Below are 17,629 nucleotides of genomic sequence, written 5' to 3' on the forward strand. Positions count from 1 at the left end.
ATGTTATCCAAATCCAACTCATGCAGGATACAGGATTGTGCAATTGGAAGTGATGATACAAAATTGGAAGTAACACTATACAATTGAAGCTTATAAATGGGTTCTCAATCCTGATTGGATCAAATTGTCACTGAACTGAAAATATATTTCCTGTTTATTAAACTAGAGAGATAGGGAGACCCTTGTTACTGAACAAACACCCTAATGATTAGCATATCTGAATATAGATCTTTAGCTATTGAACCATCAAGTTTTTTGCTTTGACCACAAAATATGACTTAGCCTACAGCACCTTAATGGCAAATGGTGATTAGCCTATTATTGTGACAATGCTTCCGTTGGAGTTTTCGTTGTAGGCTGGTTAATAAAATATAATAAAAAGCAATCCTGTAATATCTTACAGGCCTGCCTATCAATTTGAACAGTTGGGCACATGATAGACTGCAGTGGTGTAAAGTTACTAAGTACATTTACTCAAGTACGGTACAATTTTAAAGTATTTTTACATGGAGTATTTCCAGTACTTTTACTTCTACTCCACTAGCCTACATCTCAGAGGCAAATATTATACTTTTACTCCACTACAATTATTTGAAAACTTTAGTTACTTGTTACTTTGTATAGATTTTGATGATTATTACAAAACATACATTACCCACTTCAGTCATATATACATTTCAGCCATTTGAAAATAGTTGATCTACAAGGACACAATGCCTCCCAATGTGCATTGTGAGCTTGTATAGATCTGCTATTTTCTAAAGATTTGTATACATTTGAAAACTTGTGAAATGGGGAAATTCTACATCTGAGTACTTTCTACTTTTGGTACTTTAAGTACATTTTGATACTAATACTTTTGTATTTTTACTCAAGTACATTTTGAATGCCAGACTTTTACTTGTAAAAGAGTATTTCTACATTGCAGTATTGATACTTTCACTTAAGTAAAACAACCCCCTTTGAGTACTTTTTTCACCACTGCTGCCTATCAATTTGAACAGTTGTGCACACATGGACTGACTTGCAAAACACGTGGCCACCTGATTTTACAGATGTTCCCTTAGAAAGAACACACGTATACATCAAAGTTAATAGCTCCTTATTTTGATATCGTGGTGTGAAACAACAATTTGTGTACATCTGTGATCCACGCAAAAACAACATGATTTGCTCGCTAGGTGTCGCGTAAAAAAAGCCGTTTGATGTGTCAGCGTTTTACAATTGTTTTAATAGACAGGTCAATTCTTCAATGGCTGTTTTGAGTGAAGATGTGTGAAGATCAAAGGTACTAAATGGGACAGTTCTCCATTCCCCAACATCAGAGCGATATAGACTTTGATAAGCGATTTCAAACGAATTTGTACCTTTAATCTAGGCCAGTGACTCTCTAACTTTTTCATTTCAAAGGCCCCCAAATGTAAATTACACTGGACACTGGACTTTTATCTCTGGGACCCAATGGACATTTGTGTAGAGATATTCCTTTACTGTCTAACCCAGTGGTTCTCGAAGTGGGGTCCAGGGGGGCCCCCAGGGCAGGGGTCCTTGAGGAGTTATAGGTCTGTAATTCTGAGAGTGTACAAACGGTCCATTTTCAGACTCTCAGAGTCAGGGTTTTATAATGTAGACTGTGGCCTCAGAGTTAGAAAAGTACATCAAATGGCTTTATGGATATAAAACTGGGGGTCCTTGAAATTACAACGTTTGAGAATTAGGCCTACTGGTCTAACCTATTGACTAGATTACAGTGACAGTCTGGTTAAAATCCATGTACATTCTTTAGTTATGTTTACTTGTACATACATAATAAATAGTAACTTTCGATATTTAACTGGGCATCCCCTGGGACTGAGACTGTTCTAGGCTATATTTAAGAAAATGATAGCGAAATAACACATTAGGCCGTGTGAATAATAATAATAGGCTAATAATAATGACAACATGCGTATAGGTGCGCCTAGATGTGATGTCGGTTCATTTAAATAGCAAGGCCTGTTGCTAGCCCTGAAACATGACTGTCATATATTATATAAGTCATGACGAAAATTCAACCTGGTGTTTGCACTTTCTCCCCCTTTGAACCCGTACATCTACATAGACGTTCACATTTCAAATATAAAGTGCTTACCCTATGGCCACGGATGTTACAATTTTGTACGAGTCCTCAAAAGTACCCGTATATTCCGTATTGTTCAATAAAAAAGCATTTTAATCCGATCGGTGGCCATTTTCTCATAGAGATATAATGTATCAGAGTGCAATACACCCCCCAACCAATAGGATCGCGTAGCTGAAAGCATATGGTGAAAAAAATGAAAAAATGGCCACCAATCGGATTAAAATATTTTTTAGTCAACAATACGGAATATACAGGTAATTCTGAAGGCCCGTACATAATTGTAACATTTGTGGCCATGGGGTAAGCACTTTATATTTGAAATCCAAACCTCTATGTAGATGTACGGGCCAAAAAGGGAGAAAGTGCAAACACCAGGTTGAAGATCCGTCATGTCGTGTGATCCATGACTAGGCCTGCTGCATGACACATTTTTTAAATAAAAATACCGAATCAATGTTTATCCAGGTGTAACTTGTAGCCTAGAAGTGTTGTTATTTAAATTAACGATATGCAGCAAACAGCACGTTTAACTATGTATTGTAAGTAATTGGTATTCCTATAAGACACTCCACCCATTATTCTAACTTAATGGATTCATTTAGAAGCTGTTAGTCTCCCGTGGAGAGAGGACTTCCTAGAAACATCAGCTCCGTGTATTCTGTCCACGGTATTTGCATTTCCATTCAATGTAACGCATACATAAGATTAAATTATTCCACAATGTTCATCCTCCATAAGTTGAAATACGTTTCAGAACACAAATCTAGATTATTTGTTTTCAGTGGTGGAAAAAGTAGGCTACTCACATGTGTTCCTTAAGTAAAAGTATCAATACTGCAATGTATAAATAGGCTACTCTGTTACAAGTAAAAGTCCGGAATTCAAATTTTACTTGAGAATAAGTATTGGTATAAAAATGTACTTAAAGTACCAAAAGTAGAAAGTCTACTCGTTATGTAGAATGCCCCATTCCAAGTTTTCAAATGTATAAAAATCTTTTGAAAATAGCAGATCTACAATGCTCATTGTGAGCTTGCAGATCGGCAATTTTCAAATGGCCAAAATGTATATAGGCCTGAAGTGGTTAATGTATGTTTTGTAATAATAATCAACATCTAAAGTAACTAGTAACTGTTTTCAAATAATTGCAGAGAAGTAAAAGTACAACATTTTCCTCTGAGGTGTAGTGGAGTAGAAGAAAAAGTATTGAAATTTGGAAATACTCCAATAAGTTAGTAAGTAAAACATACCTCAAAATTGTATTTAAGCACAGTACTTGAGTAAATGTACTTAGTTACTTTACACCACTGTTTGTTTGCTTGTTTGTTTGTTCTTTTACATGAAGGCCTATTGTTGCCAGACGTGGAGAGAATGAGACTGATGAATAAAAATCTCCAATCGGGTGTGATCACACCTTGTTAACAGCGCCATTAGCTTCCCTTTATATTCACTGATGGGTGATTTACATTTGCGACCAAATAGCATCTTTATAGCTGTTTGCTGAGAGGTTGGAGACACTGATATAAAAAGTGGAGCCTCCTCCAGACAGCCTTCACACTTCACTCTGCAGGCGGTTGAGGCTCGAGGACATTTTACGCACAAGGAGACGTACAACTGCAGGGCCTTTCTTTCCGTCATGTTGCTTTTCGTGCTGAGTTGTTGTGCCATGGTCGTGTGCACCGCGGTTGCACGGCCCTCTCTGAATCATTTGGAAAACCAGTTAAAAGTAGAAAACGAGCCAAAGGAGATTCGCTCGGCGGCGATCAAGAGGCTCCTGGAGGTTTTTGGGATGGAGGATCCACCGATGGTCCGAGGCCACAAGCAGCCTCCTCAGTACATGCTGGATCTATACAACACTGTGGCAGACGTCAACGGCGTCACCAAGGACCCCTATCTGTTGGAGGGGAACACCGTTCGCAGTTTCTTCGACAAACGTAAGATATATATTTCATGAATGTCTTATGCTTGTTTAATCCTAACCCTAAAAAGTGCGTGATTCAGATTCTACTATACAACAGATGGAATGGCCTGTGTCTAACAATATTGTTTTTCTTTTTCCAGTGCGCAGTGATCAAGTTCAGTTCAGGTTCAATTTGTCCAATGTTGCAAGAACTGAGAAGATTCTCACTGCCGAGTTGCATCTGTTCAAGTTGCGACCCCAGACATCAGCAACGTTCAACAGACATCATTTCTGCCAGGTAATAGAATGCTACAATAACATTATATTAATCATGCTCAACTAATCAAATTCAGCATTTATAGTTTGGAAGTATATGTGTATAAGTGTGACTCAGCAGACATGCAATTAAATACTATATACAAAGTAAGCCTACCCTACATAGATGTAGGCTAATTTTGATATGAATCTACCTTCAAGCTCAAGCATAGAACTGATGACCAAACTTGTCCCCCCTTTTCCTCATTTAGGTCAGCATTTATCAACTCCTTGATAGCAGGAAAACGAACATTACACAGAAGAAGTTGCTGTCCTCTCGACTGATCCCCATCCACTCCACTGGCTGGGAGGTGTTCACCATTACACAAGCTGTAAGTATCCATATCCTAGGTCTGCACTCACTGCAAAATCCTTGGTGTCCATACTGAGGATTTTACTTTGTGAATGTGAACATAATTACTGAATGAATCTGCAATGATAACTTAATGACATTTTGTTCATATAAAAAGGTGCGCTCCTGGATGTCAGATGAAGACAGTAACCTGGGTCTTCAGGTCGTAGTGAGGACCCTTGCAGGAAGCCCCATGGACATGAAGCATCATGTGCGTTTTGCATCAGGACGCAACCACCATCAGAGCAAGCAGCCCATGCTGGTCCTCTTTACTGACGACGGACGGCGGTCAGCTACCCTGGAGAACAAAGGTAATTTCACCACTAAACTGATCACAACAATATCACTGTGCTTTCCATTCAGATCTAAGCGCTAGGCTATGGTGGGAATTGGATGCAGAAAAAATATTATAATGATGAGTACAGCTTGCTAGGTGCTTGTTTCTATGCTCCATATGCCGATAAATCTATAATACCGGTAGTAAATGAATGAAACCAAAGGATACAATGTGTGGCGATAGAACAGTGAGCTTGTAGATTGTCTGCTTTCGCCGCGCGACACTGTCGTAGAACGAAGTATAAAATTGGGCATAGTGGTTAATAAATGTCCTCTCTTCCACCAGATCCCAGTGACTCAGGGGACTCTCCCTCCCTGCCCCAGGGCCCCATGATGGGGGCGGCCTCCCGGGCTGCCCGCTCCCTAGACTACGACGAGGAGGTCAACATGCCAGCGCCATGCCAGCGACAGCCCCTCTATGTGGACTTTGAAGAGATCGGCTGGTCAGGCTGGATCGTCTCTCCACGTGGCTACAACGCCTACCACTGCAAGGGCTCCTGCCCCTTCCCCCTGGGCCAGAACATGAGGCCCACCAACCACGCCACGGTCCAGTCCATCATCAATGCTCTGAAGCTGACCAAGGGCATCGATATGCCATGCTGCGTGCCCGATCAGCTCTTCTCCATCAACCTGCTGTACTTTGATGATGAAGAGAATGTGGTGCTAAAGCAGTATGACGACATGGTGGCAGGGAGTTGCGGCTGCCAATGATGACATATCCTGTGTCTGGACAACCAATAGACTATTAACCAGCCACTGAGGACATTACACATGTGAACCAAAAGCTACAATGTGAAAATCAGTCATGTTTTATCAAATTGTAACAATCTATGCATATAGACAAACTGCTGTGTTTTTAGATGCAATGGTAACAGTTGAGTAATGTGCACGATGGCAAGTGGCATTGTAATATATGTAAATATGCAGAAATTATAATATATAGCTGTGAAGGAGGTGATATCCTGTGAAAGATGTAAATGTTTATATTTTCTGTTATGATATTAATTAAATCTTAATAAATGTAGAAAAACAAAAAACTAGAGAATTAAAATGGGTCCATTGACATTTATTTATTTTTGGTAGCGGGGCTACCCACTCGTGTCATTCACCTATTGTGCCCGTAGGTCCCAGAGTCCATTTTTGTCTGCATCAGTTTTATCTCTATTCATCATTTAAGAGCCCAGCAAGCAAGGCCCTCATCAACAGTAAAACAGTAAACATTTGCCAGTAAGGGCTACAATTGTTTGAAATATATATAAAAAACTAATTACATTAAAATGTACAACTATAAATATGCAATCTGTACGTTAAGGCATGTCCCTGAAGAGTTGGACAGTGACTTGTAAATAAGTCCAACTCTTAATCAAATATAATAGAACAGCTGTGAGGCAAAATACAAACTTAAAGCGGCACTATGTAACTTTTCTTTAATGAATAAAATGTAATTTGTCAAATCTGTATGGTAGAGTATGTTAATACAATATAATTTATACAATTGGGGGGTTATATTTTGTCTCCCTGCTCTTCTATTGAGACATTTAGATTGTGTCAAAGGTCTCACCTAGACACAGGATCTGACACAAATTTTGACCTGATGATCAAGATTCAATATCCCCCGAGAAAGCAGGCAGGCTCAATGGTAAAAATGTCAGCACTTGCACAGGAAACAGGGTTCAAATCCGTGGTAGAGTAGGAAAGTTACACAGTGCAGCTTTAAGTTCATAGTCTTTATTTACAAAGTCTCTATAAATCCTGACAGTTTATTCTTCAATCCAAATAGAATAGAGGTTCATGAACCCCTAGCCTAGGGGTACTTGCTGCTGGTACTGGAGGGGGTTCACAAAATTGTGAGGAAAATAGGATTTAATAATGAATACATTTTGTACACATGTAGAATGTCAATGAAAAGTGTGAGACTGAGTCTGCAGTGAGACTGAGAGAAACTATTTAAATAGTTTTGGAAAACCGCTGCTATTTGTCCCCAAAAGAGACAGCAAAACCCTGAAATATTGCTGCTCTGTCCACACAATGCTGTACCCCACCAACTGTTTACCTTTCCAATTTGTTTTATGTTTTTGACACTTGCTTTGGCAATGTAAACATGCCAATAAAGCTCATTTGAATTGAAATTGAATTGAGTTGAAACTGTTCCCTAGTTAGTTACTTTATTGACACAATTGTATAAAGAATTGGGTCCAAACAAGAATCGAAAAACCATGAATAAAAACTAAAAAAAAAAAAAAAGGTACAATACATTAAAATATACAATACACAACAAAATCAAATCTCATACAACAGGAGCTTTCTGTTGCTCCAAGTTCCTCTGTTAGTGGCCATAAAGAGTGAGCTCAGATCAGTAAACTCATGTCCATATTTCGCTCTGATGTCTTGTGTGAGGGGACACACCAGTATGTGCTGTTCGTTTTGTATACGAGTCTCACATTGACAGATACGCTGCTCAGGTGCGCTGCTCACCTACCCATTTCCACAAGCAGTCTATGAGAGGACAACCGAAACCGTGAAAAGGTTATCCTCAAATAGTCCTCAATGTAAGATGTACTGCTGGTGCTGGTTTAGAGTGGATGAACAGATAAATCTGGGTCGATGGCTCAGTATGTCTTGTATCTTGTTCCCTCTTTGGATTGCAGTTTATGAATCATGTCCCTTCGGTATATGATCTTGTTTCTCCATTATCTCAGATAAACGAGAATACATGACTTGGTTCTCCTTCTTAAGCTATTGAAGAACATACCATGAGGGGTCATCAAGCATGCCATTTCGCTGCTGTATTTTGGTGAAGAACCTGGCTTGCTTTTCTCTCACTAAGCTGGTAATGAAGGCAGTCCTGGTTCCAACAGACAGGTTAAATTAGATGTTGTAACCCTCACTACATGTCACTACATGTGTACCTGTACCCTACCTTTTTAAACTGAAATTAAAACATATATTCCTATTGCACAAAAATGTTAATCATAGGAATACTTCAGTTGAATCTTTGAGACAGAAGGGGTTCAGTACTCAGAAAAGGTTGAGAACCCCAATATAACATTGTTTAAAGAAAGCCAGCAGTGTTCATATTGTTGCTCCAACAGGGGGCATAACACTACAATCACAGACTGACCAAAAGCACAAATTCAGTACACCTTTCAGCATTCTGTTTTATCTACACTAAAACACAGCTTACATTGTGGTATTTCAAGGATCTCTCTCTCTCTCTCTCTTCTTTTTACCTTTCTATCCCATTAAGCTTGAAGAATTCACTGCCTATAGGCTATTTTGCTGCTAACAGCTGTATTGTACTGTATGTATGTATGTGTATATGATTATAAACATCTTGAACCTTAATCTTGGACAGTTAAAGTCAATATCTCCATACTATTAAGGTGGACATCAGTGCATCAATATTTGTGGGAGTTTGTCCGTTGACATTGAATAAGTGATGTGTGGGATCATACAATTTTTGTTTCAAATATTAAATCCAGATGAGGTTTACTTGAATGCGGTACAATTTACCCAAATCGCCATGGGTGCTGTCATAAAATAGGGCTTTTCCACGATTCCACAATATTTTAAGATGTTGCTGTATTGTGTTATTGGAGCAAGCTTTGCAGCTACTTCTCTATTACTAACAGAAATATTTGATTAGTGATAAGAGACATTTTAGCCACTGGTAAAGGATTGGAAACTTAGGCATTGGCTTAATGTAGCCAATGCTGATTAACATATACCTTGATCAGATCAATTAAGCCCAGAGTAATGGGCAGGTTCACCCTGGAATGGAAGTGCATTGCTGAGTGCCAATCCACATCTGTATTTTGCACACAACAGTGTGTCTGGAGAGAACAAAATTGAGTGTCTACAGGTAACGACTCTTCAATGAGTAGTGTGTGGATTTGGAAATGTTTTGTCTCTCTAACTGTCCAGCAGTAGACGTGCATTTGGACTCTCAGATCATTATTGCTTGCATGGCAGGGCCTAAAACCAACCATTGAATGCCTATGTCATGAACTACTGTTCAATGTAAGAAGAAAAGTATTATAGGAATAACATATGTGAATTATATTTAAAAGTAGATTGTCCGTTTAATATAATATCATAACAGATTCGTTTTTCAGCATTTTTGCTTTACTAAATATTTCACTGGAGAAAGGAAAGAGAGGGCTGCTACACAAAGTGGTGAAATGTGACAGGTCATGAGGAAAACTTGGCTTCTGAGCTAAAAAAATAAACTGTAACAGGATTACAGTTTGCAGATACAGACTGTACAGATTCCATTCACTGTCATATCTGATTTTTACTGCTAATTGTCAATATTATACTGCACTTTGATATGTTCATTTTACTGCCACCAATTCACTTTACTGCCAGGCAGCACTGGCCACTTAGGTGACTGTTTTATATAGACAGGTGAACATTTAAAATGAAAATACCATGTAAGGTGTCACAGCTTCAATGTGCCTTAGCAATGATTGTCCAAGTCTTCAGAACTCTACTGGAGGGATGTAACACCAATTTTATGATTGGTTAAAATAACGTTTTATTTGTTAAGTTAAGTTACAGAACACTTTAAACTGTTTTAGAATCGATACCTGTAATAAATGGAAAAAAAAATGTTACTCACTCAAATAAAAATAAAATAAGAATGTGAGGACCAGAAGAAAATATCACTTGGTCTTAACCTGTTAAAATCAGGCTTCCGTCAAATTTGAAGAGAACACTTCTTAAGGGCAAAATGACAAAACAGGTGCTGTTCCTGCAAATGTAGTAGTCCACAGTTTGCACAGAGAGAGTATTACCACCAGAGGGCGATGAAACCTTCAGAATGTGTTGGGTTGGTAACCCCTTTGGATACAATAATTATAAAAAAAAAAAAAATAGACATGTACATATTTTAAAATAATGGTCCAGAGATGTTTTTCTTCTGTTTTTCAGAAATGTTTTTTCTTATTATATATCTTGCATACTATATGCATATTTTGCATACTATTTCCCTGATTGATACTCCCTCCCTCATTTCCTGACATAGATTACAAACACACACACACACACACACACACACACACACACACACACACACACACACACACACACACACGCACACACACACACGCACACACACACACACACACGCACGCACGCACACACACGCACGCACACACACACACGCACGCACACACACACACGCACACACACACACGCACACACACCCACCCACCCACCCACCCACAATATACTGTAATAGGACCCTGACTCAGCTGTTTCCTAATGTCACCTATCTATAGTGACAGCAGCTACAGTGAGAAGAACAAAAGCTTGTCTCACGATAAAAGCGATGATATGAGGCGTACTCTGGGATGGTGATCCATGACCAGATGACTTGAAAAGATGTTGTTATAAGAGCTGTCAGTGGGCTTACTGGACAATGGACATTCTTACTATCTGGGTTCTCCAAGCAGGTTGATGGACATGGGTCGCTTCCTATTAAAAACAGTGGATCTACTTCTGTGGGCAATTTGCTACTGATCGGTCCAGCGGTTTGCGAGATAAGCTCCGGACACACAGCTCCACCCCTCTTATAGATGCTCAGACTCCTGCAGAGCCATGGTGTGAAACATCTGTATGACTGGAATAGAGAGAGTTTTGTTCTAATTTTGGCCTCACCTTGGCAAAAGAAATATGAACATGTTTAATTACATAAAATGTGTGTGTTGCACATGGAAGCTATTAGATTTAACAAGCTAATTTTAGCTCAAAGTTAAAAACAAATAAACAAACAAAATCCCAATACTTCCAATGAGAATAATTTAACAGATTTATTCAAATTTTAGTAGTACTGTACTTAACACTACTGTAGTTGTTATCCTGTCATTGTGCCTTATTGTCAGTTGTAGGAGACTATTCCTCCCTATAATCCATCTTGTTTGTTCACTACCTTTCCCTCCGGACATAGACCTTACCAAAAAGTTATTGCTGAAGCACAGAGTGGTTCAGAATGCTGTGAGCTTTTAGGGTTAGCTTAAGAAACTATTCTTTTCGTTGTTTGCTCATAACTCATGCGTATTATTTAAAAGAAAGGATGATGGTTTATGACTCTTAATTTATTTCTGGGGAGAGAGTATAGTGTTGTAACCTTAGCTAATACATGGAATACAAGAAAATGTCTGTCTAGCATGTTTGTTTTGCATGAAAAAGGGAAACTATTCTACTTCAAATAACAGCTATAAAGATTGGATTTTGTGCAAGTTTAGAACCCTTTTCAAACCATTACATTACTTATCTGACCTCTTGCCAAATAAATGCACAACAATGAAGTTCTCAGCTAAAACAATACTTGTCTACCATCAGAAAGCCTATTTATGCCCACTACAAAACCCTGGTTCTAAAGCATGTGTAACCTGAGTGCTGAGCGAGGCGTTGGCCATAGAGTTGCACTAAGGGGGTTGATACCACTCGGCATGATGCCGGACGACAGCCCCTGCTCATTGTCAAAGGGGCCGCTATTCACTTTGGAGAAAACGATGAAATGCTGCCATTATAATGGAGAACCAAAGGGCTCTATGGCTGCCTGACACCTGATACCCTCTTTGGCACTGGCACCCCTTCCTTTTGTCCCACTATTTAATATCTGACATATCCACAGGCTGTTCAAAAGCATTTCATGTTGGAGCTGCAATGGCCATGAGCTTAGGAATGTGTCTGCTCAGACATGGGGAATAAACAGTCCATCTTTACAGCGCAACAGCTAGATGCATATCAGGTCAGTGATAAACCTTTATACTTTCACTATGTTGGTCTCATCTTCAAAGAAGATACATTTTTAGCTTGCTGTTTGAGCCAAATTGCTCAACTCGGTTTGCACAGCACTGCTATTTCACCCATTGTCTAAATTAGCGATGGACAAATATACATCAGAGGTATTGACAGACTTGTCAAACTCCTTTTGTTGGCTCATCTGTTTGCTCAGAAAACAGACGAGACCTAAAGCAGTGAGAGGGACCAGGTGTTTGTGATGTCACAGAGCACAGCCTCCTGTTGGCCGTATTCAAATCAAAAGGCCCCAAAAGGAGGTCTGGTGGCATTTGTTGATTTAGGAGCTTTGGCTTTCACAGCCTCATCTGAAGATCTGGCCTCATTTGGAACTGGTCTTCATCTTTAGAAGTTTTCCAATTAACATCAAAGTAGCTACACAATCAAAGGGCTTTGCAGTTCAGAACAATTGTCATTCATTGCACATTATATAGATGCTCCATACAAATGACTGTAAATCTGTAGACATTTTGCTAAGGATATTTGTTTATATTGTAGATACAATGTATAAAGAACTATTACAACATAAAAAGGCATAGGCTACTGTTGCAAAAAAAAGTGTTATCCATTCTCATGTATCCCATATTGTTGGTTTCATGATAGTATGTCATTACATATTATATATGTTATAACATATATAATATATATTTGCAGGATTGTACATATTTTACAAGAAAGGAAATTCTCAGGTGAGTTCATTACTTTTAAAAAATCTTGGTAAAATGGTTCTGGCTTAATAACATAACACCAAATATTATTGTTGCTTAAAGTTTAACTAACAATATCAGGAGACCGATGTGATTTTACCTGGTCAGTGATCTAAATATACCCTTTTATATTTTTCCAAGTAAAGCACATTGTAATTCTCTCTTGTAAAAAATGCTACAGAAAGTGTGTGTGTGTGTGTGTGTGTATATATATATATATATATATACATATACATATATATATGTGTGTGTGTGTGTGTGTGTGTGTGTGTGTGTGTGTGTGTGTGTGTGTGTGTGTGTATATATATATATATATATATATATATATATATATATATATATATATATATATATACACACACACACACACACACACACACACACACACACACACACACACACACACACACACAAATGTTATGCAATGTTGTAATTCAATATTGAATGTAACATCTTTCTAAACGTTCCTTAACATAGGCTGTTCTATCGCTATCGGGATTTGGCACCACAGCTTGTGCCGCTTGACTACACCGGCCAGCCAGATGTGAAGCTACCATACGAGCTGATTGGCAGCATGCCAGAGCTGAAGGTAGATCCAGTGGCCCTCACGCACCCCACAGACCCCGCTCTCCCTGTGTCACTCATCAATAATTAATGGCCAACTAATCGACAGCGGTCCTTGACCGGTTATGTGTTACCCGACTCTTTTAAACTTGAAGAAAGTCCACTCGAGGGGACCCCAGTCAATTATGCGCCTCTTTACACACTGGGTCGAGCTTCAAACGTAATTTACCGTATATTGTCATACGACAGTGTCGAGCAACACAGTCGTACAACAAAGTATAAATTAGCTACTTAAACCCTAGCATATCCATATTCTGGGGGCAAAAGTTGGCAAAAAATAGCTACAAACAAAGAGATTTGGGGTAGACATAAAAAAGTGTTCCCCACTACTACAGTAACTCAGGTCCATTTCACTAAGATCCATTTCACTAAGACTAGAGGGTTTAAGTGGTTAGGCTTTAGAGACCGTATGAGAGTAGGGAGACTGTTGGGCTGTGAATGTTCTGCTTCAGTCATGCATTCATGTCAATTTAGGATAATGTTTTTACTGGATCCTCAGTATCTGCAGCAGAAAACTTTGAGTTAGGCTGCTGATGGCCGGTAACCAGAACGCTTACCACAAAACACGCTCGCCCCCATTTTTTCTCGCGGACTGCTCGCCCCCAGCGGTTCTTGGATTCTTGAATCCATTTTACTGAGGTTAAGTTTAGGAATACGTTTAGGGTTAGGTATAATTTTACTGAGGTTACGTTTAGGAATAAGGTTAGGTTTAAGCATAGTTTTGATGAGGTTACGTTTATAGGTTTAGGCATAGTTTTACTGAGGTTACGTTTAGGAATAAGGTTAAGTTTAGGCATAGTTTTACTGAGGTTACGTTTAGGAATGCCTGGTGGCGATCGTTCCGAGGTCGCCAGATTTGACCCGGGGCGAGCATGTTTTGGGACGAGCGTTCTTGTATTCCTGATGGCCTAGGGAAGAAATGTATAAGAAATAAAGGAAGTCATATCCTTTAGGCAATGTTGGTTTGTCTTTCTAACTACAGAAACGATTCACAATAGCCAACTGTACATGGCAATATAATACATACATTAAAAAACTCCAATCCAGTCACTAAACTCCAATCGCATCATGGTTACTTTTAAGAGCGGTTGTTTTCTCTTGTGATTAGGACAACCCATTCCGTCAAAGGATAGCTGAGGTATTCTCTGAGGATGGAGAAGGAAATATGACTCTGGATGACTTCCTGGATATGTTCTCAGTTCTGAGTGAGATGGCTCCACGTGACCTGAAGGCATACTATGCTTTTAAAATCTATGGTAAACAATAATTTCAGACATTTTATTGTTCAAATGATGTAGCCGCAACAATAACAAAAAGCCAAATATACTGTAGCATCTGATTCACATCAGGATTGGCTAAGGGAATTCTGTCTAATGCATTTTCCCCAAATCTTTCAAGATTTTAAAATGTTATGCTAAAGTACAGTAAATGGATGACATTGAATTGCATTGCCTGAGATGGAAGTGTCTTGTTTCTGTATCTATAGTACATTTTATTGCTACTATATCTCTGTCGGTGAAACCATATATGTCCAAAACTGTTACTCGTTACTTCTCAGGATTAAAATAAAAAAAATAGCAGATCTACAAGCTCAGCGTCATACGACGCTGTAGTATGATCAAGTCGGGCATTCATTTACGAAAAAACACAAAACATTTGAATATGGAGATAAGAGGTTTCTGCCCGACAGCAATGATATTTTTATATTGAATGTATTTTATTTATTCATTTCATCTTCTGCAGTAACAACCACAATGAATGTACAGATACTACACTGCCATAACTCTTGCAAACAGAGGGGCGACATTCCTTTTAAATGGAAGAAGCTATGGAGCATGATGGATGGTACAGGGAAAGTTATAAATGATTAACTAGCCCATTATTGAGAAGAACGGCCTGTGAAAGCCCAGTTTGTGCTCAGTGCCAGTGTCCCCCTAATTAACCAGCGCCGACAGATGAACTTGTTGCATACACAAAGTCATGGTCATGGGTCAATGAAAGTTTTCATCCATTATTCAAACCCAAAGGGGAAAAAAAGGAAGAAAATCTTCATTAAGAAGGTTTCAGCGAACTGTAATGAGGAAAACTAATGAACACGTGTAATCAGGGGCGGTTGTAGCCTGCTAGGGTCAGAGTGGCATTAGCGTGGGCAGGTAGAAATAATAGGTGTGTAACTTGGGCGGTAGATAGCAAAGAGGTTAGAGAAGCAGACAAGTATCCATTCCAGAAGGTTCCAGTCCCTGAACAAAACAAATGGCACATAACCATGGCAAAATGAGAAGCAGACAAGTATCCATTCCAGAAGGTTCCAGTCCCTGAACAAATGGCACAAAAAAATGGCAAAATGACAGCTGGCAAACAGCCAGATCCTGCCATTGTGCCCTCAGGCCTGTCCAGCTAATGGCTGTGTGTTTGTGTATGGGTATGTTGGATGCGGGTTCAATGTAAAAGATTAACTTATCCTTTGGGTAGTGTTTATATCTGATTTTATTCTAATTTATAAAGAACAATATGAAGCAGAAGAATTGGGAGGTAGTGAAGGTGCGATTCTACATTTGCGGCTACCCAATGATTTGAGTCAGTGGAGGGAAGATTGTTTGAACCTAAAATAAAATATATTTTGAACCATGACAATTATTTTCATTGGATGAGCTTAGTTCTCAAAAATTGATATACCGGTAATAAAATAATATATATCAACCTACCTACACTATCTATTATTCAATATTATCAGCCTCCAGTTTTTGGCAAAAAATGACAAATTGACAAATTCCCCCATGTCTTGTCTAAGGTATTTGCTATTGATTTCTCATATTACTCAAGCCATGTCTCTCACGCTCCGAGAGACACTGTGCAGTTGACAGGTCTGTTCAGATGGGGAGCGTGAATAGGCAGACAGGCGTGTAAACGCCAGGCGCTCTATGAGTAAACATGGAAACGGCTTCTGTGCCCCAGCCTGCTGTATGATTGCCTTTACAACTGTGTTTTCAGCCTATACTATAGCAACATTAAAACATAATACCTTCTGGAAGATTTTCCTGCATATGAAAATCCTGTGTATGTCCAGAACGTATAAGACTATATTTCAGGGAACTCACAAACGGCAAGCTCAGTCTCTCGCTCTCTCCCATGGTCTCTATCTCCATTGATACACTGGGTGTCACTCAGAAAAAAAGTTAAAGAAAATTCAACTCTGACATCTCTCAGGCCAAGGCCGCACACCCACCCCCACACACACACACACACACACACACACACACACACACACACACACACACACACACACACACACACACACACACACACATTGTAGGTGAATACTGAAACTCGTGGTGCTAAAGACTGTATGACCAACTCACTCACTCTGCTTTACTTCCGACAAGACTTCAACGACGACGACTTCATCTGCAGGTCTGACCTGGAGAAGACCCTGAACAGGCTGACCCGTAACGAGCTGACGGAGGACGAGGTGAGGATGGTGTGTGAGAAAGTGCTGGATGAAGCGGACCTGGATAACGACGGCCGGCTGTCTCTGGAGGACTTCCAGAACATGATTGTCAGAGCGCCGGACTTCCTCAGGTAGTCCTAAATAGTAATAATAACATTTAAATGGGGGGAAATAAGTTGCCTCAGTTTCAGTAGATACATTATATATATATATATATATAGTATACATATATATATAAAGCTGTGTTATTATTGTATTGTTATACAGTAGTGTTGTACCAACGTTCTTATTTGGATATAACTATAACTTTGACCACAAAGGAAACCAGGAATGAAATCAAACCAGTTCTATTTTAATTTCTCTCCACAGCACCTTCCACATAAGGATATGAGGCCATGGTGCCATACTTCCATCTGTCTTGAGGTCAGAGATGAACTGCAGAGACTGCTGCATCCTCAGATTATAGTATTTAACCTAATTTATACTTCATCGTATGAGGGGTGTCGAGTTTCGAAATTAGGGGTGTCGAAATTAGGCTTAAAGCAGGCATACTTATAAGCCTCCACGTCTCATGGAAATGATCAACACTACATTCATTTTCACCATACTGTGAGAGAGGACAACGCCACCAATGTGTTCTCTATTCAAAGTTTGACTTCTTATGCATTTAGCTGATATTATTACAAGCTTCATGATGCTGTAATCATTACAGTAAGACTCCTGCAAGCCCATGTTGTTTGGTCACACCTGTAAACAGCAGTGTTGAAATAATGCTACTCAGGTACTGTATATCCCTCATTGCCCCTTCAGTTCAAGGCTCATTAGTTATGACCGTCAACATTAGATTTGCGTTGGCATTTATCAGGCTCAGTTACATCCGTCCATAAAGGAAACATCTGCCAGAATATTTCAATAGGCCATAGAGGGCCAATGGAGGGAGACATTTGTCTCATTAAAGCAGTCACGCTCCATTGTGACACCATGAGGTCAACTGACAATGAGAACTTTCCGATATCAT

At 39.2% G+C, this 17,629-nt stretch overlaps 2 protein-coding genes across 2 annotated transcripts; both read left to right on the forward strand.

Annotated features, from left to right (window-relative positions):
- Nucleotides 1-3,758: 3,758 nt before the first annotated feature.
- admp (anti-dorsalizing morphogenic protein) lies at nucleotides 3,759-5,736 on the forward strand (the record flags this gene model as incomplete). Its single annotated transcript, XM_084056802.1, has 5 exons — nucleotides 3,759-4,056; nucleotides 4,184-4,320; nucleotides 4,550-4,669; nucleotides 4,808-5,000; nucleotides 5,312-5,736. The coding sequence occupies 5 exons, from the start codon at nucleotides 3,759-3,761 to the stop codon at nucleotides 5,734-5,736; spliced, it is 1,173 nt and encodes a 390-aa protein (XP_083912928.1).
- Nucleotides 5,737-10,747: 5,011 nt separating this feature from the next.
- Nucleotides 10,748-17,110, forward strand: cib3 (calcium and integrin binding family member 3). The gene is made up of 6 exons (XM_084057402.1): nucleotides 10,748-11,782; nucleotides 12,487-12,521; nucleotides 13,017-13,128; nucleotides 14,272-14,419; nucleotides 16,547-16,742; nucleotides 16,981-17,110. Exons 1-6 carry the CDS (start codon nucleotides 11,732-11,734, stop codon nucleotides 17,000-17,002), a joined length of 564 nt encoding a protein of 187 aa, XP_083913528.1. The 5' UTR covers nucleotides 10,748-11,731; the 3' UTR covers nucleotides 17,003-17,110.
- Nucleotides 17,111-17,629: the final 519 nt, after the last annotated feature.

Source organism: Gymnoscopelus microlampas (genome assembly GCF_963454915.1).
Source record: "Gymnoscopelus microlampas genome assembly, chromosome: 5".
Lineage (NCBI taxonomy): Eukaryota > Metazoa > Chordata > Actinopteri > Myctophiformes > Myctophidae > Gymnoscopelus > Gymnoscopelus microlampas.

Excerpts from the sequence above, each read along its gene's own strand:
- cib3 (XM_084057402.1), top strand. The coding sequence starts at position 11,732 with ATGGGGAATAAACAGTCCATCTTTACAGCGCAACAGCTAGATGCATAT. Across the intron at positions 12,522-13,016 it reads ACAAGAAAGGAAATTCTCAG|GCTGTTCTATCGCTATCGGG; the intron begins GTGAGTTCATTA and ends TCCTTAACATAG. Across the intron at positions 14,420-16,546 it reads CTATGCTTTTAAAATCTATG|ACTTCAACGACGACGACTTC; the intron begins GTAAACAATAAT and ends ACTTCCGACAAG.